General features: G+C 45.2%; 1 protein-coding gene across 1 annotated transcript in view; it reads right to left on the bottom strand.

Annotated features, from left to right (window-relative positions):
- The window catches only part of ITGB3 (integrin subunit beta 3), a 75,208-nt gene that overhangs the window by 21,831 nt on the left and 28,047 nt on the right, over positions 1-25,330 (bottom strand). The window contains exons 3-10 of the mRNA XM_084804374.1: positions 12,623-12,812; positions 11,813-12,065; positions 8,794-8,965; positions 8,306-8,467; positions 6,386-6,481; positions 5,785-5,874; positions 4,105-4,239; positions 160-589 (exon numbers count right to left, since the gene is read on the bottom strand). Coding sequence (XP_084660500.1) covers positions 160-589; positions 4,105-4,239; positions 5,785-5,874; positions 6,386-6,481; positions 8,306-8,467; positions 8,794-8,965; positions 11,813-12,065; positions 12,623-12,812 — 1,528 coding nt within the window. The remainder of the gene's footprint in view (positions 1-159; positions 590-4,104; positions 4,240-5,784; positions 5,875-6,385; positions 6,482-8,305; positions 8,468-8,793; positions 8,966-11,812; positions 12,066-12,622; positions 12,813-25,330) is intronic.

The raw sequence follows: 25,330 nt of genomic DNA, 5'->3' as shown, positions 1-25,330 counted from the left end.
GCTATTCAGAGGGGGATGACAGGCCAATGAGCAGGGAGAGGTGTCTGCGCACTTCCTCTCTGCGCAGCGCTGTAGCCCCCGCATGAGCAGGGCTCCCTCTTCAAAACTGGCTTCAATTCTTGAAAGCCCATTCCACCCACCCACGCAGATTCCACTCACCAGAGCACAGCTCCCCCTTGAAGCGGACACAGGAGAAGTCATCGCATTCACAGTACTTGCCGGAGATCTTGCCGAAGTCACTGCTGTAGCAAACACACTGGCCGCAGATGCATTCACCCCGCTGGCTGCAAACAGACTGCCCCTGACGGGGACTGCAGTTATCCTGCTGGGAGGGACCATACTCCACCTCGGAGCACTCGCAGCGGGAGCCCAGCCGGCCTGGGTGGCAGCGGCACATGCCGCACTCAAAGGTCCCATTGCCGTCGCTACATACGATGCTGTCGGGCTGGGCATACTGCTGACAAAGACAGTCGCAGTCAAAGTTCACCAGCACCGTCAGGTTGTCCTCGAAGCCCACAGGCTTGATGGTGAAGGAGTTCTGCCGTTTCCGGGGGCAACCACGAGCCTTTGCCTCAATGCTGAAACTCACCTGAGATGGGCAACACAGGCAGAACTGTTCATGCGCCATGTCAAAGGAACAGACACAGACCGCACGCACATTCGCGCGCGCACACACACACACACACACATATATGAGAGAGTGGGACAAAACGACAAACTATGGCCCAATATGGTAGAACTACTACTTGTTGTGAAGTAAATATGGGATTCCCTGCCCCACAGTTTCCTTGTATTGATAATACAAAGGAAAATATTTTATGGAGAGAACTGACTGGCAGTAGGAATGCTTAACCCCACCCCACCCCGCTGCCCCCAAAGCCAATTTTCTCACACTGGGGAAGAGGAGCAAAGTAACTGCGTCCTTTCTTCCCCCTCCTGAATCTAGGATACCTAGGATTGCATATGAGGTGGGTGATGCATTTCCAGCACTTTCCAGCCTTCAATCTGGAGACGGAAGGAAGAATGGCATCTTCTTGCCTCCCCCTTGGGACTGGAGGAAGCAGCCACACTGCAAGGGGAAGCAGGGCCAGTCTGGCCAAGCAGGCCTGGCCCCATCCCACGTTGTTCTGCTTGCAGCAGTGGCCTCCATGATGTTCCACTGGAACAAACAGGGAATGGTCAGGGTCAGACCTGTTTCTCCAGTTAGGAGAGAGGGTGTGGTGAGGTAGGGAAGATACTGAGGGTGGCGCATGGGCTTCAGAAGTGTGGAGTTCTCCAGCTCTCCTCTCACTCCACCAAACTTGAGAGGGTGTCAGCTAATACAGTGCTAAGTAGGCAGATTAATGTATACCAAATTTTTTATTTTTGTGAACCGCCCAGAGAGCTTTGACTATTGAGCGGTATAGAAATGAAATAAATAAAATAAATAACACCACTTCTCTCACAATGAGCAAACAGAGGCTGACTCACAGCAAAGCTCCCTCCCTCCTCCTCCTCCGCCCTTTCCCCCTCCCTCCTCCTCCTCTGCCCCTCACGGTGGCTGGATCTCTTTCAAACTGATGTATTTGGCACCCCTGCTCCCTCCTCCTCCCTGTCTGCATGATCTTTCAGAAGTTGATACATTTTGGAGGGAGCCTGTCTGGGCTGCTCAGAAGGCATAAGGAGAGCTCTGAACATACAAGGTGAACTGAGGTGCCTCGTAGGTGACCCGCTTCAGTTCCGGGCTCCTCAGTGCTGTTCTGAGCTGCTTCATAGCAAGACAGCGCACCTCCAAATCAGCCCGCTTCACCTTGTTATTCAGGCTTCAGACCGAAGCAGTGCACAGCCTAGTAAAAATGGTCCAGAAACTTCAGATAGTCCAAAAACAGGGAAGCAAGATTGTTAATGGGGACTAGCTGATATGATCATATTATACCAGTGCTTTATGATGGAATAAAAAAATGAAATGAAATAAATAAATAATAAAATATACCAAATGTGAACTAATACATATATGCATTGTCCACTGTCTTATCCTGTTTTGTGGGATCCATTTCAGCTTTTGAAGCCTCAGGATGTGGACAGGACACTTGCATCTGTGTGACCTAGCACATGTTCTCTCGACCTTTGCCTGTCATGGTCTTTCAAGCTAGCCATGGGGGACTGGCTGGATGGACTGGGGGAGTGGTGAACTATGTGATGGAGTGGTCCTTGCAGCCTTAAAGGAGGTGGTGGTATGAACACCCTTGAAAAAACCCTCCCTAGATCCAGAGAGATATACTAACTACTGTCCAGTCACAAATACCTCCTTTCTGGGTAAGGTAGATGAGAGAGTGGTGGTGTCATAGCTGCAGGCCCTCCTGGATGAAACTGATTGCCTTGACCCATTCCAGTCTGGGTTCAGGCCCAGTTTTGGGATGGAATTGGTCTTGGTCTCCCTGATGGATGACCTTCTTTGGGAGAGGGAGTGTGACCCTGTTAATTCTTCTTGATTACTCAGCATCTTTTGATATCATTCACCATTATATCCTCCTGGACTTTCTCCTCAGTTGGGTGTTGGAGGCACCGTTTTACCATGGTTCGGGTTCTACTTATGGAGCTGGTTCCGGGGAATAATACTGGGTGACTGTGTCTTGCCTCCTGGCAGTTGAACTGCAGGATGCCACTGCATATTATTTTGTCCCCAGTGTTGTTTTACATCTATGTGATGCCACTGGGAGCGGTCATTAGGAGATCTGGGGCAAGGTGTCACCTGTGTGCTGATACCCTGCTCTAGTTCTCTGTAATATTTCTGCCAGGATAGGCTGTGCATATTCTGAACCAGTGTCTGGATCTAGTCATGGGCTAGATGAGGGCTAATAAACTGAATCCTGATCAGACAGAGACCCTGTGGACAAGTAGTTCCTCGGTCCAAGCACTGGATTGCTTACCTGTTCTGAATGGGGCTGCACTCCCTCTGAAGGAACAGATCAATTCCATCTTTGTCACTGGAGGTCCAGGTGACCTCAGTGGCTCAAAGAGCCAACTACTAACTTTGGTACGTCAACTATGCCTGTTCCTGGATAGGGATAGCTTAGCCACTGTGGTTCATTCACTGGTAATTTCAGAATTAGATTACTATAATGCACTCTATGGGGGGCTGCCCTTGTACCTGGTTCAGAAGTTGCAGCTAGTGCAGAACGCAGCAGCTAGTTAAACTGCACTAGATGCCTATTAGCTCCAAGCCATGTTCAAGGTTTGTTGTTGACATACAAAGCCCGAAGCATCTTGAGACCAGGGTACCTAGCCCTATATACACCTTCCCCTATATACACCACCTTCCCCTATGTACACCCAGCCAACTGGTCATTTTGTGACCAACAAAATGTCACCATGTGACATCTTGAAAGCAGACCTTCTCAGTATTGGCACCCACACTCTGGACCTGCCTCTCCTGTGAGGTCTGGGAAGCAGAAAATGTGGTGAGCTTTAAGCATCTCCTGAAAATGTACCTGTTTATGAAAGCTTTTCCTGGCTTGTAACTGATTCTCATGATGCTGCTCTATTTGATTGCTTTCTATTGTTGTTTTCTATTGTTTTCATTGTTTCCGTTACTTATTTATCTTAGTTGTAGCTTAAATATTTATTAATGGAGTATTTTAAAAGTGGTTTTTAATTCTTTGGGATGTAAACTGTTTAGAGATTTTGTTATACTAAGCTGTATAAAAGTAGTATTAATTAATAAATAATAATAAATATGCATAAAAGGAGATAGACACACTGCCCTGTAGCGGAAAGATGGATTTTCCAGTCAAGGAAGAGTACCTTTAAAACAGTAGTTCTATGCTGTAACAAAAACTTTGTGCAATTATAATTTCTGGGGCCTTTTCTGAGACTTGCTTTTAGATGAGCCTTCCCCAACCTGGCAACTCCCATTAGCCCCAGCAAGCAGTATGTTCAGTGGGCTAGAGTGATGGAGTTGTAGTCCAAAACACCTGGAGGGCCCCAGGCTGGGGAAGACTGCTCTGGACTATAGGCATGTTTGCTGTATCTCTTTTAAGACTGCTGGTGAAGTTTTGCATTTTCCTGGAAGGAGACTTGGAGAAGTGGCCGTTCTACGCCAGCCCTTGCAGCCCTGCAACTCACCGTGTCTCCAATCTTAAGGCCAACACAGGACTTAACTCCAGGAATGACTTCACCCTCCAGGCAGGTGGCATTGAATGAAAGGGACAATTCCTCTGGCAGGCTGCGCACTTCCAGTTCGACCTTGGATCGGATTTTCTGAGAAGGGATGAGACGACAACTGGAATGTCTGAGCTTGAGCCTGAAAGCCCACCTAAAAACCCAACTGATCTTCCCAATCTGAGATTTGGCGGGTACGGGCAAAGTATTTTGAAAGCTCTGGCTCCATTGCCCCCTCTTGTTAACTTACTCCTCATCCCTGCCTCTTGGGTCAATCCACAGTGGAGGCGACTGAGTGTGGAGAGTGGATTCAGCAGAGGACAGGCTTGGAAAGGGGAGGCCAGGGTTCACACAGCCCAGCCATGAAGCTCCCTAGGTGACCTTGGGCCAGCTACCCTCTCCCAGCTGAATCCGCCTCCCAAACACACAAGCAGGGATGCCAGAAGAAACCGAGACAGATTCAAAGAACTCCGGATTTCTATGCATTCGACCCACGGATCCCACACTGGGCCGGCAACTTCCCAGCTGTGCGGTGTCCGCAGACTTGCAGACCATGTTTTTACTTTCCAGAATTGAATGCAAATCGAGTCATATAAAAATACAAAAGTTACCGGAAAGTACACAAATATATATGCAGTTAAAACATACACAACATGTTATACATCTCTGATCTTTCTTCAGCCTCTGCTGTGTAGCACTCTTTTTGTGTGTGCTCTGCTCCTGGACTGTATGCTGAGCTAACAAAAATATGGGAAATGTTATGTCCCAGCAAAAGTTACATAAATTGCAGTGAATAATTTTGCATGCTTTGCCAGGGCGGCGGGGGGAGGGATCCGATTCCATCAACAAGTGTACAGAACAAAAGATGCCCGACAGTCCCCGAAATACGCAGAGAACAGATTAAATCTGTACATCCCTACACACAAGTGGTTCCTGTAACAAAATGTTGCAGTATATCCCAACACATCCTATTCATCAGTAATCTTGCTGCTGTGCTCGATAGAAAGCAGTAAAAGGAGAAGAACCAGTAAGCAGGAAACTTTTAACTAAAGGAACAAGGGTCATGAAAATCTTTAAAAGGACTTTACCCGTTCTCACTGGACAGACTGGTGATACAATTATGTTTATTAAATAAATTAAAAGGAGCAAAGGATGGCAATTCCAGGGTAAATTACTAGTGCTTGTTTGTTACCTGTGGTGAATTAAAATCTGCCCTTCTGAGCAGCATCACAATATTTCCAAGAGTTGGCTGGATTACTATTCCATTTTAATGTCTGCCATTTCTTTACCTCCTCCTCTTTATAACAATGTTTATGCGCTAGCAGCTGACAGAGGTGAGAAGGCTCTGAGTCATGTCTCCTGGAATGAAGGGAATATCACTCAGCCAATGGGTTACTAAGCTGGATCCATGCACCTCATGCAAAAGGACAGCCGGCGGCTCTATTCCGCAACACATTTGCTTAGCATTGAGCTGGGGGTTGGACTCCATGGTCTTGAAGGCCCCTTCCAACCCTGCTGTTCTAGGATTCTAGGATTAGCTGTGGCAGGCGGTTGCCTAGTTTGCCTCTGTGGTTGCTCCACCTTTGCTGATAACACAGTAATGGTACAGTGAAGCTTTCACACATCACTGTGCAGCGTACTCACCCCATAGGAATCCAAAATGAGCTGCAACACATTGCTGGAGTCCGTTGAAAGGGTCCCTACAGTAGTGCCAGGGAGCAGCTCACTGTAGTTCTGAAAAGAAAATGGTGGAAGGTTCTAGTAACTAGACTAACAGAAGCTAAGAAAACTGGTGTGAGATTTTGCTATTTAGGCCAACATTATTATTTTCATTTTTGAAAACGGACCAGCGGTGGGCAGCCTTCAGGCCTACGGGATCTACTTTTTTTTAAAAAAAATAGAATTTTAAGTTCCACCAACCAAAGCCTGCTGTAAAAGACATACTGAGAATTAAAGAATTCTGAGCTCAGGAATTTGTTTTGAGTACCAGAACTGAACAGAGCTCACAGTCCTTCTGCACAAAATGCACTCCTGGTTTCCCTGAGCCTTCTTTGTTTCAACAGTACAATTGGCAAGGGGGGTGGCATTTTGTTGCAACTTTGCGAGTCTACTGCTTATCACCTAAAGATTCACCAATAGATCCAGAACTATCTTCTGTCCACCCTGATTTAGACAGCCTATTTCATGTGGCTTCCCCCCACCCCCATCCCAATAAGCTCTGACCAAACAGTAGGAGTCCTCTCACCCGGTAGAGACCTACGATGGTATGAGTCACAGCAAAAATCAGGTTAATGTTTTTCTGGGAGAGTTTATCCGTCATCAGGCCAAGGGATGGGTAATCCTTGGAGCAGAGAACAAGATAGAAAAATAGAGAATGTTTCACTAGGAAAACAACAAACAACAACAGGTAAGTGTGTGTGTGCGTGTGATGGAAGTGACAGGAACATGTTTGCTTTATTTTTTAATTTAAAACCTTTTAATCTTTCCTCAAAAGATTTCAGGGTAGCTAACAGTCAATAAAAGCAAAAGACTTGACACCAAAACTAATGATATCCTCACAAACCTTATCCATATAAAAGCCAGATCTCAACACTATCCCACTCTTCCCAACATGCCATTACATGAGAAACTGAACCCAGGATGATGCTAAGCAGATGACGGGACAGAGCATACTCAGGCCAGCCTAAAATCCTGCATTTAAAATGAGGCTTCCTGCTTCCATTTTAAATGCAGGATCACAACAACTCTCTTTTTCACCCGCTTCCTTCCCCCCCCCTTTCCCCCTCCTTCTCCCCATATCTGACTCTTCCATAATCTTTCATTGATCTCGCTCCTCTTCTTGCCGCTTTAACTCTTTTCACGGAGGGAACTGAAGCGGAACAAAGGGCATTTAGTGCAGGAGACGCCCAGGAGGGTCACGGTGTCGTGTGAAGAGCCTGCAAACTTCCGTGAAGGAGCCATCTCGATCGCGGGATAAAAGCTCTGTGTAAAGACAGCCTCAGTGACAGGGATCAACAGAGGCAGGGAGCAGGCTTGGACTCCATCCCAAAGGTGTCCTCAAGTGACCCCTTTTTTGTCTCCCTCATCAGTGAATGGATGCCAGTCACTCCTGTGGGGAAAAGTGCTGCTCTTGATGATGCTGTTGCAGGGAGGGCAAATCTTGCCTTCCACTCCTGACAGCGGATGGCTTGGTCTCGATGACAGGGATGCCACAGCAGGTGCAGTGGGTAGGATCCAGTGGTGCCCTCCTTCTGGCAGCCAGCACCATGCATGCTGCCGGCCCTGCCAGTGGCACGCATGCAGCCCCCACCACCAGCGGCCACGATGCCGTGCTTCCGAGGGCAAGCCCCCAAATGGCCGGAAAGGCAAGGTTCTGGAGGGGCAGGTCATGCCTTCCAGAAATGAGCATTTCTGGTTGTGTGGGAGTTTGGCCCCGGACAGCCTGCATCGCCACTGCCAGTGGCAGGAGCTGCCTGCATGCCACCACTGGCAGGACTGGCCGCGTGCGCACCAGGGCCAGTAGTGCTGGCCACCTGCGGCAGGACACTGTGGGATCCTACCCAATACATCCCTATGTGCAATATATCCTCCAGGGCCAGCCTTAGGAAGTGTCAGTGTTCGGAATGTGCTGGGCCCCGAGATTGCCAGGGGGCCCCCTGCCACAGCAGTGCCACCATTCTTATCTTGTACAGAGAACCGAAGAAGGTCAAAGGCAGTGTGAGGGAACTCTTGGTTTGCATGTCTCCTGTGATCTCTTCAAGGCTGCAGAGGCCCACTGCGTTGCCTCACCTAAGCCCTCTACTCTGTCATGCCACCCACCTTCTTGCCTTCCCACCCATCACAAAGGCTGCTAACAGGGGTGGAGAAAGGAGCTGAAAGTGAGGCGAACGCTGTTGTACAGAAACAGGCACAACGTTCTGTTCCTCTTGCCCACCTGGACTGGGAGAATATGGGGTCGTGCTGCTGTTCCAAGTGTTACTTATTTGTATACAGTTTTAAGTATTTACATGGTCTTTCAATTCCATCAAGCTCACAAACAAAATTATAAACTATCCAGAATAGAAAATGCTTCATGATACTTGTCCAAATGCACTAGCAGCTATAGTGGAACAATCCTTGTAGTGGTTGCAATCCTGGGCGTATGGCCACAAAACTTTGCCCTTACCAGTGTGGTGGAAGCTTCATAGAAGTTGTTACTGTCCATATGGCACTGTCCGTCGTTGGGCGTCACTATCCCAGCCAGCCTCCCATCTAAAGCAATGTGTGTCTTGGCATCTGTAGTGAAGACCAGCAAGTGGGAGGCATCTGGTCTCCAGCCAATCTTTTCCTGTAGCAAAGTAAAAATGGCAGCATAGTCTCCATTATACACACACACACACAAAAGCAAAGCCCAGAAAGAAACCTTCACAGGCATATACTCAGCATCACTTAGTGCAGGGTAGTTATCCCTTTAAGATTTAACTTCACAGCCAGGGTGGTAAAGAAATAATTCTTTATATGCAAGGGTGGCCAAAGACATTTTGGGTGCCTGTGGTGGGAAATCCAAGCAGCACTCCACGACATGCAAACTGATGTTGGGCATGCAAATTCCACTGAAATGTTCTTCTCAATCCTCTTAACTCTATTGATCCATGATGAGGGGAGGGCTCTTACATCACAAACAATCGCCTGGATGATGGCATCAAAACCTCCTTCAGGTGCATCGCGGTTCCGTGACACGCTCTGCTTCTTCACCTCCTCATTGAAACGCCTCACCTCGTCTGTGAGTGCCAGGACATGCTTGTATCCAAACATTGGCAGGCAGTGGTTATCTGGTGGTTTCAAGCTAGAAGGCAGCAAGAAAATAAATCATAGGATGGGGTTAGACAGCTGGAGGCCTGGGGACCTAACTGAAATCAGCACAGCTACTGATCCCAAGGACCTCTCCCTCCCTATTATACATGTCCTGCAATTCTGTGCACAATTACCTGAGAGTGAACCCCACTGAACTCAATGGAACTTACTTCAGAGTAGACATCCATAAGATTGCACCTTTAGTGTCTTTTTTATGTATCTTGAGCAACATTTGACAGTCACGTATGAGGTAGAAATAAAGTGTAAAACCCCATATCTATGTCTGCTGATTAATTACAACCTATTTGCCAGTCACAATAACATGTCCATTAATTTCCTTGACTTTGAAAACACTGGAATTAGACCTGACACCATGTTCACCCTTCTATGTCCCATTTCTCATGAGAAAATTAAGTCTGAAATGGTGCCATACGATCTCCCTGCAACTTCAGTGGACTGTGGGATTTGGGGGGGATGCCTACTCCATGAGGAGAACTTACTTGCCAAAATTACCCATCAACAGAATTTTCAAACAATACCATTATTCATCATCTTAGCCTACTGGCTATGCAGGCTTTCTCTCTTTTTTGTGCATGAGTGAATTTATAAGTAACAACTCTTCTCTTAAATCTCAGTTTTTTAATTCTAGAATCACTGATTCTTACTGATGGATGTAAGTGTTTACCAGCAGACACCATAAAAATCTCATTTGGAAGCACCCTCAGGCTTTGGACAACATTTGCATGTTCCTATTGCCATGCGTGAATGTCAAAGCAAGAGAGGAGGCAGAATAGAACTCAATTGTTTAGAGATGGTACATTTGCACCGCAGACATATTTAAACTCAAGTTGCTTTAATCTTCTTGCATCAAAACACCATGGCATAATGGTACAAATGTGGCTTATTCTTAATCCAAAGGTCTGTAGCCAGAGATTTCATGGTGGTAGTGGGGTAAGGATACAGTAGTGGTGACACTGTCAATGAAAAATAGCCAAAGTCAAAATACTGCAAGGAATGTTTGCCCATTTTCATTTGGGGATAGGCGTGGGTGGAGCAGAAACAGAGCTTTGAAGGAAGGATCAAAATATTTCCTGGGAAAAACCTTAATATTCATCATTTTTGAGGCTGTTCACTAATGTTTGCTATCATTTACTTTCCCTATCTGGTTCTGCCTTTTTCCTTGTTAGGACTTTCCCCCACTTCCTGAAGAAATCCCAATCAAAGTAGTAAGTGTGATGATATCATGTATCTATGTAGGCAGCTAGATCTGGCTACATGATGACATCACTGAGGACAAAGTCAGTTGAGACTGAGGGCAATATTTTCTGCATCAATCCTATGTGTGGTGCTGGCAGTCAGATCACAAACTGCCCTCACTCTGCATGGGTGAACATTATTGCCCCATTTCATTATTTCTTCAAAGCATTTCTACCCCACTCTTTAGCTGAAAAGGCTCCCAGAGTGGCTAACATCAGAGGCAGCATCCCATACTGCTGCTGCACCTCATCAAGTCGCGTCGCGTTGGCAGCACTCGCTGCTAGTGCGACAGCAACTAGCAGTTCCGAAAGCAACGCTGGAAATATTTGTTCCCGGATCCGCACACATCAGAGGGGCTCCCCTGTGTGACCCGCCTCTTCTGGAAGCCAGCATTTCTGCTTCTCCCAGATACTTGAGGAACCACTTGCTTCCCACTACGGTAGCTTGAGTCCCTCTAGCGCATGGATAGCATTGGATAACCATAACACCTCTCTTTCTAAAACCACCAAGGGAATGCTGCTGGAAACGTTCTGAAAAGCACCCCCTTCATGGTGGGGCTCAGCGTTTGTAAATACAAATAGACTAATACGTTGAAATTAAAGTAATGTAATTAAATAAAACAGGAAGAGCATTAAAGAAAACCTTAGTGCCAGGACATGTCCACACCGTCAGTTATTCAATTTTAACAAACTTGCAACACACTTTTAGCAAGTGCAGTGTTATTCTAGAGGGCCCATATATTTATGTGAACATTGTGATGCATGGGACAGCGGTTTGAAATGCCATTGCGTGAAGGCAGCTGCACACTGTTTTCACCATGCCAGCACAAAGCCACAAATGGTCAAAACCACATAGGGACCAATTTCACACAAACCACTTGCTCTGTGTAGCTGTCGTCACATGGCTGCATTTCAAATAGCCACCACGCTGAAAATTGCATATATGGGTTAGCCCAGAGAGTAGAGACACTAAATGGGGCTTTCATTGTGCAATTTCCCTGCCCCATTCAAATAATTTTATGACATCATTTTTCATTTGTAACCTTCCTCTATTTTCCCACTAATTCTTCCATCTTTTTTCTAACCCGCCAAAAATCTGCTCATTTGATTTGAAGCACTAGGAGCCCTCTACCTGGAAGCACCCTTAAAGAGCTAGTGTGCAGATAACATATGTCTGCACTCTCTCCACCCAGCCAATTCCTCTCCCATGCCTGCCTTAACAATAGTTAATGGTTATGTCTTGTCAGCACTGAAATTAAACATGGTTAAGGTTCAACAGGCTCCCCGCTTAACCAGCTAGTTAAGTATACTGGTTCACTGGGTAACCTGATTAAAAGCGGTTAACACTGGTGCTGATGTACCTCCTAACTGCAGGGAAGGCAGGGAAGGGGGGAAGCCCACTTTCCCACATCCCACCCCTGACTTCTTAAATGAGATCAAGAGAGGCCTTTCATGCGCTGCACTGTCTCAAAGTGAGGAAGAAACAGGAGTACAAATTTGGCAACCCTCTAAACCCCAGATTACAAGCTTCTACAAAGAGTTGCACAGCAACCAACAGTGCTTCCTTTGGCCAGATAACTTACTCATGACATGGATTTTTGATGGCTTCTGGAGGGGAAATGTACATGTAAGGGGACAGGGGCTTGTCCACAAAGGCTCCAAAGCCAATCCTCAGGTTGCTGGTCACTTTACGCATTTCCAAGGCTAGCCTGGTACCTAAGTTCTGGATGTTGCGGAGGTCATCCTTCATGGAATTAGACAAATCCATCAGATAGTAGATGTCCACAGGGTAGTCCTCTACCTGGCGCACTTGTACTGAGAAAGTCTGGGTGTCATCTGAAATGGTAAAATGTGGGTAAGGGATGAGGAGCTTGAATAATGGTGTCATACTTGTGTAAGCCCACGCTGTCAGAAGCTGAGTCACATCTGTACCATCCTCATTCCCACAGTGGGATTTTTGGATATGCGTGGCCAACATTCAAGATACATCCATCTTCAGTGCAGCTGTACATACCTGGTATGATACAAGTTAAAGGTCCTCAAAATATAATGTTGAGATTCAAGTAAACACAACAATAATGCTGCCATATACTGTGTAAGACCATTGGTCCATGTAACCCAGCATTGACTGAAGCATCCCTCCAGAGTCTCACACAGACTCTTTCCCCAGTCCTTCCACTTGAGTTTCTTTTAACTGTAGATGCCGAGGGCTGAACCTGAGACTTTCTGCAGGGAAAGGATATGCTGTACTTACTGAGCTATGGTGCATTTTTACCATCTATGTATGGAAGTGTAATGGCCAAACACAACTCATACTACCTGAGCTACTTGGAGGAAGGGCAGCATACAGCATACCAAAAGGTTAAATAATTGAATAGGATATCATGCTTTACCTGGCCGTAGGTGGAGCTCAATCTTCTGTGGGGTCATTTGGGTGATGTCATTTCCTGAGCCTTTGTCGCTAAGGGGCCTGGCCTCCAGGATTTGGGTGCTGCTAACTGGATATTCGATTAAGTCCTTTGGACACCCATTTTGAAGGAGATTGTCCTTCAGATCACAGCGAGAGAATCCTGATGGCAGGTCCTGTTGGAAGGAAGAAGAAAGAAGAAAAAAAGGAGAAGACCTGTAATAAGATGAGGAGGAGGAGCTCTCACAGAGAGAGTCAGCAGTCCAGTCACCCTCTCCTCTACAGCCAAAAAATCCAGCAACACCCAATGTATCATTTACACACAAATCTAAAATCTAAAAACATCAGCAGACAATTCAGATAAATGAACAATGAATCAACTTGTAAAGGTTTGACAGAATAGATGTATTTTATTTTTTGTTATTTATTGTGTCTTGAAATGGGTTTTTAGCAATTAAAAAAAAAAACCTCTCTCCTTCCCAATTATACAGTTGATGGTACAAGACATACCATAGAATCATAGAATAGAATCATAGAATAGTAGGGTTGGAAGGGGCCTACAAGGCCATCGAGTCCAACCCCCTGCTCAATGCAGGAATCCAAGTCAAACCATCCCTGACAGATGGCTGTCCAGCTTCATCTTGAATGCCTCCAGTGTGGGACAGCCCACCACCTCCCTAGAGAACTGGTTCCATTGTCGTATTGCTCTAACAGTCAGGAAGTTTTTCCTGATGCTCAGCCAGAATCTGGCTTCCTGTCACTTGAGCCCATTATTCCGTGTCCTGCACTCTGGGATGATCGAGAAGAGATCCTGGCCTTCCTCTCTGGGACAACCTTTCAAGTACTTGAACAGCGCTATCCTTTCTCCCCTCAGTCTTCTCTTCTCAAGGATAAACATGCCCAGTTCTTTCAGTCTCTCTTCATAGGCCTTTGTTTCCAGTCCCAGGATCATCTTCATTGTCCTCCTCTGAACCCTTTCCAGTTTGTCTGTATTCTTCTTAAAGTGTGGTGCCCAGAACACAGTGTTTAAGAAGAGGCCTAACCAGTGCTGAGTAGAGGGGAACTAGTATTTCCCAGGATTTGGAAGCTATGCTTCTATTAATGCAGCCCAAAATAGCATTTGACTTTTTTGCAGCCACACTGCATTGTTGGCTCATCTTCAGCTTGTGATAGACAACGATTCCAAGATCCTTCTTGCTTGTAGTGTTGTTGAGCCAATTATCGCCCATCTTGTAACCGGGTATTTGGTTTCTTTTTCCTAGGTGCAGAACTTGGCATTTATCCCTATTAAATTTCATCCTTTTGTTTTCTGTCTCCAGTCTATCAAGATCCCTTTGAATTTTGTTTCTGTCTTCCAGGCTATTTGCTAGGCCGCTCAGTTTTGAGTCATCTGCAAATTTGATCAGCATTCCCTGCAACTCCTCCTCCAAGTCATTAATAAAAACGTTGAAGAGCACTGGGCCCAGGACTGAGCCCTGCGGTACCCTGCTCGTTACCTCTCCCCAGTTTGAGAATATCCCATTGCTAAGCACTCTTTGAGTCCGATCCTGTAGCCAACTGTGGATCTACCGAATCGTTGTTTCATCTAGCCCACTTTCAAATAGTTTGCTAATCAGGATATCATGGGGCACTTTGTCGAAAGCTTTGCTGAAGTCAAGGTATATGATGTCTACAGCATTCCCACAGTCCACAAGGGAGGTGACCTGATCTTGACAAATCCATGTTGGCTTCGAGTAATCACTGCATTGTTTTCAAGGTGCTTACAGATTGATCACTTTATAATCTGCTCCACAATTTTCCCAGGAATGGATGTCAGACTGACTGGTCTGTAGTTCCAGGTTCCTCCTTTTTGCCCTTTTTGAAGATAGGGACAACATTAGCCCTTCTCCAGTCATCTGGCACTTCACCCGTCCTCCATGATTTCTCAAAGAGAATAGGCAGTGGTTCTGAGAGTTCTTCTGCCAGTTTCTTTATTACTCTACAATCCAGTTCATCTGGTTCTGGAGATGTGAACTCATTCCAAGTAATTTGGTGTTCCTTGACCATATGTCTATCCATCTCAAGCTGCAATCCTGCCCCTTCAGCCTGTACTTCGCCTTTGCCAGGGGGCTCATAGACCCTCTTTTGGGAGAAGACTGAGCCAAAGTAGGAATTGAGCACCTCTGCCTTTTCTTTGTCATCTGTTATCATTTTGCCATCCTTATTTAATAGCTGAACCATCATTTCTTTCCTCTGTCTTTTACTATGCAATATCTGAAGAAAGCCTTTTTGTTGCTTTTAGCATCCCTCTCTAACCTCAGCTCCTTCTCAGCTTTAGCCTTCCTGACACCATCCCTGCAATTCTATGCTACCTACCTGTACTCTTCCTTTGTTGCTTGGCCTTCCTTCCACTTCCTATGTGTGTCCTTTTTTGTTTTCAGGTCATCTCTAAGCTTGTTGTGAAGACATATTGGCTTCTTCTGCTGTCTTCCACCTTCTTTTCTTGTTGGAATTGTTTGTAATTGTGCCTTGAGAATTTCCTTTTTTAAAAACTCCCACCCATCTTGGACTCCTTTTCTCATTAGAGTCGCTCGCCATGGGACCTTGCTTATAATTGTTCCAAGTTTATTAAAATTGGCTTTCCTAAAATCCAGGGTATGCATTTGACTACACTCAGCTTTTGCTTCTTTTAGAACCAAGAACTCAAATATAACATGGTCACTTTCCCCTAGAGTTCCCTGTAACTGCTACTTTATCCACTAAGTCATCTCTGTTGGTTAGGATCAAGTCAAGGATATCCGATCCTCTAGTTCCTTCCTCTACTTTCTGTAGGAAGAAGTTATCAGCAACACAAGTCAGGAAGTTCTTGGAGGGATGTTTTGCAGAATTTATCTCCCAACAAATATCGGGGAAATTGAAGTCCCCCATTACTTGGAAGCATTACATCATGCTTCCTTGAAACATTGGCAATTTGCTTTTCAAAAGTTTCATCCTCATCTTCTACTTGATTGGGTGGCCAGTAGTAGATCAGGGTCCTTTTATTCTTTGCTCCATTTATTTTAACCCAGATGCCCGCGATGGCGCTACTAAGCTCATCCTCCTGTATTTCTGTGGAGAGATATGTATTTTTAACATATAGTGCAACTCCACCTCCCTTTCTGTTCCTTCTGTTCTTTCTGAACAAGTTATATCCTTCAACTGCTGTGTTCCAGTCATGGGAGTCATCCCACCAAGTTTCAGTTACACCTATGAAGTCATAATTTCCCTCCCATATTAAGAGTTGAAGTTCATTCTGTTTGTTTCCCATACTCTGGGCATTAGTATATAGACATCAAAGACCATGTGCTTTATAGTCTGGCTTCCTTCCTACATGTTTTTGAAGACTATTATATGGTGCTATTAGAGCTGTTGTTGAGTCCATTGTGGTGCACGAGCTTTTATCCATTGTTACCCCCAACTTTATGTCTCCCTCCCCTGTAGGATTCAGTTTAAAGCCCTCCTGATAAAGTTCTTCATGCTATGGCCAAACACCTTCTTCCCAGCCTTCTTCCCACTACTACTACTCTTCTCTTCTTGTTGTTGTAGGCCTGGGTTTCATCGCCTCTGCTTGACTGACCTTCAGCCTCTTGATTGCTTTCATGCAGGGTCCCCTGTAATTCTTCCTCTGCAGGCTGTCCTCCAGTCTCATCCTCAAGCACCTGAAAACGGTTCCATAGTTCCACTGCTTCCACTGGTGCAGAGCGGCTTCTAGTTCTTCTGCTCCTAACTGTCACCCTTTTCCACAGAGTATCCTCTACTTCAATTTGCCTTGCCTCAGCATTTCCCACTTCTGCCTCAGCTTGCTGTTGCTCTTCTAGCTTCTGTACTTCACTTTGTTGCTATAGTTCCATTGTTCTGTCCAAGAACTCTTCATGTTCTCTTATTCCCTGAAGGGTCAACACTCGCCGCTCCAGTCCTCTTACCTTTTCTTCCAACAGTGTAATCAACTTGCACTTGTTGCACATGTAGGCCATGTTGATCTCAGGCAAGAAAACAAACATGGCACAGACATTGCAGGTCACCACCACTGGAGTCTTTTCCTTCCATAGTCTCTATTCCCTTTATGTTTCTAGCTTTCTGATGGTACTGGGATAGCCTGTGCTTTGTCCTCTATTCACTGGGGGTTAACACTGGGGGTGTTAACACATGGAACACATAGAAGTGTGTGTTACAAGAAAAGAAATTGAAAACAAAATTTGTTAGGGACCTCCCCCTTGACCTCCCCTGTCAAACTCCTGTTTGCTCTCCCTGTTTGCTCGCTCTCTGGGAGCTTGCTTGCTTGTACAGCCCCTAGACCAGCTGGAGCAGCTTCCTCTGCTTTGCTCAGCTAGGAGGCAGGAAACAGACTGAAACTCCCCACCCACACAGCTGCTGGGAGTACTCAGGCCACCCCCCCTCAATTCAACTGGCGCTCTTAGGAGCACATGGTGAGCACACAGCGACTCAGAATGGACAGGACAGTCCCGTGGGCTTACTCCAGCCCACTCACCACTTTGCCTTTGTCTCCTCTTCCACTGCACCACCTCTGCCAAACTCCTGTTTGTTCTCCCTACTCGCTCACTCTGATCGCTCGCTCTAGATATATGTATCTAGTTTATATAACAATAGACTAGATACATTTTCAATCGTCTTTGAAAGAAGACAAGATGGTGCCATTCAAGCCCTAGGGGCTGCTGAAGAAAAGGCCCTGCTCCTAGTGAGAGCCAGGAGTGATCTTCATGACAACAGAATGAGAAGCACGTTGGAGTATTTCCTGGATTTTCATGGAATCGGCTTTGCTCCATCAGGGACACACGAGAGCAAGATAAGCCAAGTGTCGCATACCTTTAAAACCTGGTTTTCAGCACTTGAAAGGAACATACTTCTGGGTGGGGTGGGGGAAGTAGAGCTGAATGTTGTCAAACTAGCAGGGGCTGCTCAACCAATGAGAGAAGCTTGTTTACTGCCCCTCCTCACGGTTACTACATTACGAATGGAGAGCAATTAATTTTCCCCGTGTGTGCAGATTTCCCTGAAGAAACCATAATCCCTAGTTCTCCAGTGCAGCATCTGACAGCTCCTGACAGCTTTCCCATCCCAATTTTGCTGCATCCCAGCATTCTGCTGCAGAGTTATTGCTCCCACCCCATTTTTCCCCATGTGCGCACTTTTGCCAATTGCTTCCAACCCCCCTTTTCCCTTTCTCCTTCTCCCTGCTCACAGTGAGAAGCTCCTGTAAACCCCAAAGATCGTTACTGCGATAAAGTGGAGAAGGGACTTCACATAACAACAGAGAAACTACAGAACATCAAAGAAGCATAACATCACAATAGTGATTTAAGAGAGCAAGGGAGAAGCAAAAGAGTGTTTTAAGGCGAGTTACTAAAGTTAGCCTTTAATCATTTCACTGCAGGGGAGGATTTATTTCTTACTTTTGAGTAAACATGCACAGAAGGGGGGATTTGTTAAAGATCAAAAGCAGGCTAGCTAAGGTGAATGAGTGTCCCCGCTACTGTGGTAATGTGAGGGGTCGCTACTGTGGTCCTGGGGATTTTCTCAATGGGAAAAACTACTTTCGTTGGGGAAACAAGAGGGAATGGCACATCCCACCCTCCCTTGACCACGTCACTGCCAGGTCACAGAGGCACGCCCAGGATTTAATGTGCGGAGGGACATGGCATACTGTGGTAAAACTGCCAGGGAGCCGCTTTCAGTAAAGAAGTCAGAGTAAAAGGAGTTTCAGAAAATTCAGCTTTTCAAGAGGGAAGCAGCTGGTTGGCAGCGGATTGGTGACGATGTCATCTGTCGCGAAGGACCTCAAACGGCTCTAACTTCACACTAAATTGCTTGTGAAGACAGCACCCCAGACAGCTTTGACTGCTGAGGGCTTCTCCACATTTAGCAAATATCACGCATCCTTGCCAGAGCTTTGTCTTCCGGAATCTTTGTGGGTTTAATGATCAGCAAAATACACGCGCTCCCTACCCCCCCGTTTTTGCCAATTTCCTCCCATATGTTTCACTGATACTGCCAGCAGATGGCGCTGTTTTATTGCTTGACTTAGGTTTATTTCCACCTTTTTTGTGACTTTTAAAATGGCGGAATATCCCTTGAAAGCAATGCGAGAGGCACCGGAGGTTGACGATGTCGTGAAAAGGACCCGTGAACTTCCATGATTGAACCATCACGTGTGCACGATAAATGCGTCATACAGAGACTCTCTGAGTGACACAGAAATAGTGGCATAGAAAGAAAGAGTGACGGGCAAACAAATCTCTATGAAGATGTTACCTGGAGCAGGGCCTCAATGGTAGACTTGAAGCAAGGAGGGGACTCATAAAGAAGGTACCCCCTGAGACACATAGCCCAAACCGCTTAGTGCAGGGGTGCAGAGCCTCTTTCAGCCTGAGGGCTGAATTTCATTTTGGAGAAGCTTTCAGGGGCCACATTCCAGTGGTGGGCTGGGCCAAAAGCATAAGGGGCAGAAGCAGAAACACCAAAAATACCAGCAAGTTTTAGCACAAAGCTCCTACTGCCAGTAAGGAAGCCTTAGAAAAGATGCTTCAACCTTTTAGAATGGGGTGGAGGGAAACTGCACAAAAGCCGGGAAGCCAGCAAATGATTAGTGGTAGTGAAAAGGGGGTGGGGCCAAGGAAGGGAGCATGGTTATCTCGGGGCCCCAGGAAGGCCAGATTGGGGCCCCAGGCCTGAGGTTCTGCTCCCCTGATTTAGGACTTTAAATCCAGAATCAGCCTTGAACTTTGAATGAGACCCAGAACCAGGCTAACATGAAGTCAGGTCTCTTGTCCTAGTTTTGCACTTGCCACGTCCACAGCTGAAAGAATCCTACATTTCCTGAAAGGATGACTAGACTCTGGTCAGCAGATCCCTACAGGACAGTAAGATCAGTGTATCAAAGCCTGGGGCAGATGATGATCATCTATGGTAGTGCTGCCCATGACTTCAAGGGTTTTGAAAAGAGGCGATTAAAGTAATTAAGGAAACTGCAAACTATGGATTACCCTTTAAATTGCTTAATAACTTTACTGAGATATATTACGCATCCTATTTTTTAAAGGAAATTAGTATGACAGGAATTGGAAGTGCAAGCAAATGGAAGACCAGCGCTTTCATTTTATTTATTCAGATTATGTCACCTTTGCATCCTGCCTTCTTTGGTTTAGCTAAGGGCAGCATACACAGGATTGTCCAAATTTAGCCTCTCAACAGTCTTGCAAGCAGAACTGCCACCAAATTTGGAGGTTTCTGCCCAGAGAAAACATTCAGGGAATTTGGAGGGAAGCGAAACGATTTTCAATAAGAAAAGCAATAATGGTGGGGAAGGAATGTGTGTCTCGACTTATGTGGTAGATAAGGCTCAGAGAAACTGACAGGCCTAAGGTTACCCAGGGGGTTTCTCCCCGACAATGGAAGGAGAAGCAAATGGAGGATTACCCAGATTTTTTCAAGGGATCAGCTTTGGTGCACTTTGGTCCGTGCAGGGCTCCATGAGTGAGTGTACCGCACCAGTATAAGTTGCTTCACAGAACATACTTCCAAGTGGGGTGGGGTGTTTGGAGTGAATGTCATCTGACTGGCAGGGGCTAAGAGAGGCTTCCCCCCTCATCCAGGCTCTCCCCCCACCTCCTTTGATAAAATCACTCTCCTTCTCTCTCCCCCCTGCATTACTTATTCCCTTAAAGCAACATGCATTACAAGAACAGAGTGTTCTCTCTGCCTTGAACCTGCCAAAGCTCAAACAATCTCCTCTCCCCTCACCCATTACTTCCTTCCGTAAAGCAACAGAGAACACAGCGTTCTTCCTGCCGTGTTGTGATCAATTAAAGTTTCAAAGCTCTGACATTAAGGCTCCTAAGTGTGTTATTTCAATTCATGGGAACCTCATGAACTTCAGGATTGCGCATTCATGGGACAAGCCTCACTGACCACAATGGGAGGTACTTGTGAGTAGACACACATATGTTTGTGCTAGGAAAGGAGGGGAAACAAAGGGGTGGGAAACCAGCCCCCTTTCTAACCCGATGCTGCTCAGGATCAGATGATGGAAGGTGGAAGTAGTTACTTCCGAATGTCAATAAACCAAACAGTGGAGAATTGCAGCTTTGAGAAAGCGCTTTACAGGCTTTAGGGAATTAGTGCTTTAAAATGTGCTATTTCAATGGTGGGGGGAGATCTCTGTAAGTTCTGATGTGCGCATTCAGAGGACAAGCCTCACTGACCACAAACTAATTGGTTTGTGCTAGGAAACACAGGGATAGGAAACACCCCTTGACCAGGGTCACGGTGAAAGGCACACTCTTGGGCAGGGCTAGCATACCCGAGGTAAATGCGGGAGTTGGGACACACAAGAGCTATAGCGCGGAGAACCTGACTTGAGAAAAAGAATTGGACTTTAAGCAGTCTCAGGAAATCCATTTTTTCCATGATAAGTTCCAGGGTGGCTGCTGGATGGCCACAATATCATGTATCCCTAATGACCTCCAAACACAGCCAGCTCAGATTAATAGCTCATGGAACTGCCCCACCCCCCACCCCCGGTGAGTTTCATGGTTGAGACAGATTTAGATCCAGGTCCATGTCTGACATTCTATCTAGTACATCACACTAGATGTACTATATAGCAGCTTTCTTTAAACCTGGCCAATTATAGGCAGTTCACTCATTAACCGTGTCATTGGGAGGGTGGTCACTTACACATTGCCTTAAAAGAAGAAATGCATGAGCCCAAAAGAGGACAAGGGATGACACTGATTTGCATACAATGTGCACAGACTGATTTATATTCATTTTTTGCAAATTTATAAATAATGATAAATACATTATTTATCATTATTGTGTACAATACCTCTCACCGTAGTGGGGAAGACAGTGACCAGGTACCCTGGGTGCCTGCTCCATCTGCTGTCCAGGAGCAAGGCCCCTGCTCTGCCTTTTTAAGCATGCTTTATCTTTAAACTGGACTGGGACTTGGAGTGGACGGTCCTTCAAAGAGAGGACTGTCCTCTGTCAAGTAGGACAAGTAGCCACCCTAGACTGGGTGGGGCAAAAGAAGTAGGATACTCTGGGCTTATTATGATCAAAGAATAACTGCAGATATCAAACCACCACGTTTAAATTACTATTCTAGTTATTAAATAAGAACTTTGAAAATGATTTTTAATTACTTGTGGTTACTGTAGCCCTGTGTGATCTTTTCTTGGATAGCATTTCAGTTTTCAGAGCCCAAATTTACAGTCTATACTCACAGGGGTGGCCAACTTGTGGTCCTTCAGATGTTTTAGTCTACAACTCCCAGGATCCCTGACCACTGGCTATGCTTGGTAAGGCTGATGGGAGTTGTAGGCCAAATCATCTGAAGGGCTACAAGTTGCTCACCTCTGCCCTAAAGACCTACAGCTAGGGACGTTTGGATTTTGTTTAATCTGTTTCATCTGTGTTTCGAGGATTGTTAGGCATCTTTTATTCCATCATCTGCTCATTGACAGAATTGAATTTTTTTAGGGATGTATGAGAATTTCATTCCACTTACGCAAATGCAGATTAGTACTAATGCACCCTCGCACTAATGTACATTAGCGCAAATCCCCTGCAAAAGTAAAAAACCAGTCCACAGGTCAGTGGAATTTGTGCGACTCAGAAAAAGCTGGTCCGCTGTGGAATGTGCAGGTTGGATTCATAGAAATCCAAACGCATTTGAATCCATTGCAGATTTCTCCAACATCCCTACTTACACCCCAATGTTTACTAAGCCCTACCAGTTTCAGTGGGACTTACATACAGCTGCAGCCTTGAACTAATTTAATATTAATAATAATTCCCTCTGCTCAACAGAGTTTTGGGAACTATAGCTCCGGGGAGTGGGACGCTAGGGGTAGTATCCAGTGGTAGGAGCCATGTGTATGCTGCCACTGGTGTGGTCGCCCGGGCAGTGCCACCAGCGGCTCTGGGCTGCCCCCACAAGGTCTGCGTTGGGTACTATCCTGTGACGCTCTAATGGAGAATTCTCAACACCCTACTAAATTTCTTTGGGAGAAACTATGACATTTAAAATGGTATAAAACCGATGTTCATAGCATAATTATTACTTGCATTACTTTTCTAGGGAAAAAAACCCTTATCTGTATTGGCTAGATTAAAAGCAATGGCAAGATTTTCTGTGTTACATTTGGAGAAAGACAAATGGCCCATAAGGAAGGAAATCTGTTTCTGAAATGCTCTGGGCCCAATAAATGTTTGACTAGGCACCTGGGAACACTTTCTCCCCCATTTTGTGCCATTATCAGTGCATCCCCGCCCCCTCCCGCACTCGTTATTTCCTTGAAATTTGTTCAAACACACAATTCTGACATCACCCAAAATATGGATGATCTCCATCAGCAATAAGTGCTGCAAGTTCTTACAGACAGAGCTTCCAAAATATGAGCACTCCACAAGGATTTTGAACAAGTGTTGGCCCAATTTTCCAGCAAGTTTTTTTTTTAAATGAACTCACTTGCTGCATCCCATTAACCCCTGAAAAACCAGCAGGAAATCCAGCTTTTTTAGAAGCAAAAATCCCCCAGGCCTATGCAGTGTAATAATGCATTGTCACTGATTATAAAAACTGGCTGAGAAAAACACCCCAGTGACCAGCATCCAAAGACTTATCATTTCCTCCAGCATGGCAGAGTCAGGAGCACTGCACGCAGGAAAAGAGGACCCAAAAAAGAAGAAGCATGGTCATGCAGCAAGGGGAATGCTATGGGAGGCAGGCAGAAGGAAGAGGAAATAGAAATCCACTAGAAGATCAGCATGAGACTACAGGATATTTTTGTGGTTCCTCAGGAAAAAAAACCCTCACCCTGGTTTTATCTTTTATTTTTCCTAAAATAGATCTGCACTAAAATTAGACTTGGATTGCCATCTTTGGGTTTCAAAGGTCTGGCATTTGCAGCAGCAGAGTACATTTTCTCTGAACTGAACAAAGAGAGGTTTTTCTAAAGGCCCCAAAGGCAAAATGCCTGTGCTCACATACAGAGTGCCTGTCCCTTTTGATAGGAAGCAGTTTAAAAAAACCCAAAAACGTTAAAGTAAAAATAGAGTACCCAGGAACATGGGCAGAGTGTTTCCTCTAAAGGATGCCATCTTTTAAAATATTAAAAGCACACATCCTATAAAAATATAGATATAATTACACAGACCACATTTTTCCTGCCTTTACGTATTCCTGTTATGACAGCTGACTAGAAAGATAAAGCTTTGGCTGAGCCAGTAAAAATCTGACCACTTAGCAACTCTAAATGAACATTCAGATTTACAGAAATTCTGACTTTTCCTAAGAGTGTTGGGGAGTAGATTCCAAAAATTCTTCCCAGTGGCCATGTAAAGCTAATTCCAAACTCCTGATATCCAAGTTCCGAGTGTGAAAAGGGTATCGGAGTAATTAAAATGAATTATATCATCCAGAGTATGCAAAGGGCTGCAAAAAGAACACAAAATATAGTATATGGATTAGACTCCAACCACCGTTAGAGTGGTGGACTAGAATTGAGGAGACCAGGGTTCAAAGCCCTACTCGGCCATGAAGCTCATTCAGCCGAACCTACCACACAGGGTTGTTGTGAATATATAATGGGAAGGGGTCATGTATGTTGCCTTTAGCTCCTTGGAGGAAAGATGGGGTGTAAATATAATATATACATAAAGTAGTCCTTCTCCTACTGACCTCCACATACTTTCAGCTTGTACATATCAACTTGTGAAATCTAGATGATGCCATAAGCAGAGAGGAAGTGCACTGCAGAAAGCTATCAGCAGAGCTGTTCAGATAACTCAAGCCAGAGAGCCAATTCACACATAGCAGAAGAAGCAAAACACTTTCAGGCTCACTGCCCAATCTGAACATTTTGATCCCAAGTATCATGATCAGTCAGGCCCTGAATTTAGTGAACGCTACTGTAGAAATGTTAAATTTCCAGAAATTTTGAAGCCATGGAAAAAACCTAGTTTTCCCAATTTTGGGAAAAATGGAAAAATAAGCAACACTACTTCTTTTTTTTAGCATCTGTACAGACCTAAAGTCACTTTGTTGCTTTAGGATAGCCTTCCCCAACCTGGTACCCTCCAGATATTTTGGACTTCAGCTCCTATCAGCTTCAGGCAACATGAGCAATGGTCAGGAATGCTGGCCATTGTAATCCAAACCATCTGGAGGGCACCAGGTTGGGGAAGGATGCTTTAGAAACATAAAGCAGCCTTTATGTTCGTAAGGTTATATTATGTAAAACTTAATTTGCTCATAAAGTTATCATTATATTTAAAACCTTTAAAAAGTAAACTCAGTAAATTTGTAATTATTGTTTGAATGAACTATACTTTAAATTTAATATACCAAATATGATAATTTTAGGAGCAAACTGAGTTATACATAAGATATTTAGGTTCCTATTTTATATCTGACCAAAAGGAACTTCAGAAAGTAGTCCTTGAAACATCTGAATCATCCTAGAAGCCAAAAGAAGCAGAAAGAACTGGAAGCAGAGAAAGACTGGTCTACAGCATCTGTTCCTGTTTGTAAGGAAATTTAGAGAAATTCCTAAACTTGTTCCTGTTTGTGGTGGAGCTTAGGGAAATCTGATCTGAAGGAAAAGTTATTGTAATTTTATTTAGCTGGGAAAGGCTCCGCTTAGGAATGGTA

The sequence above is a fragment of the Heloderma suspectum genome, chromosome 6 (assembly GCF_057233095.1).
Source record: "Heloderma suspectum isolate Gila_16-S chromosome 6, 16-S_ref, whole genome shotgun sequence".
NCBI lineage: Eukaryota > Metazoa > Chordata > Lepidosauria > Squamata > Helodermatidae > Heloderma > Heloderma suspectum.
The sequence above is the reverse complement of the archived record's forward strand: the minus strand, read 5'-3'. Positions and strand labels throughout refer to the sequence as shown.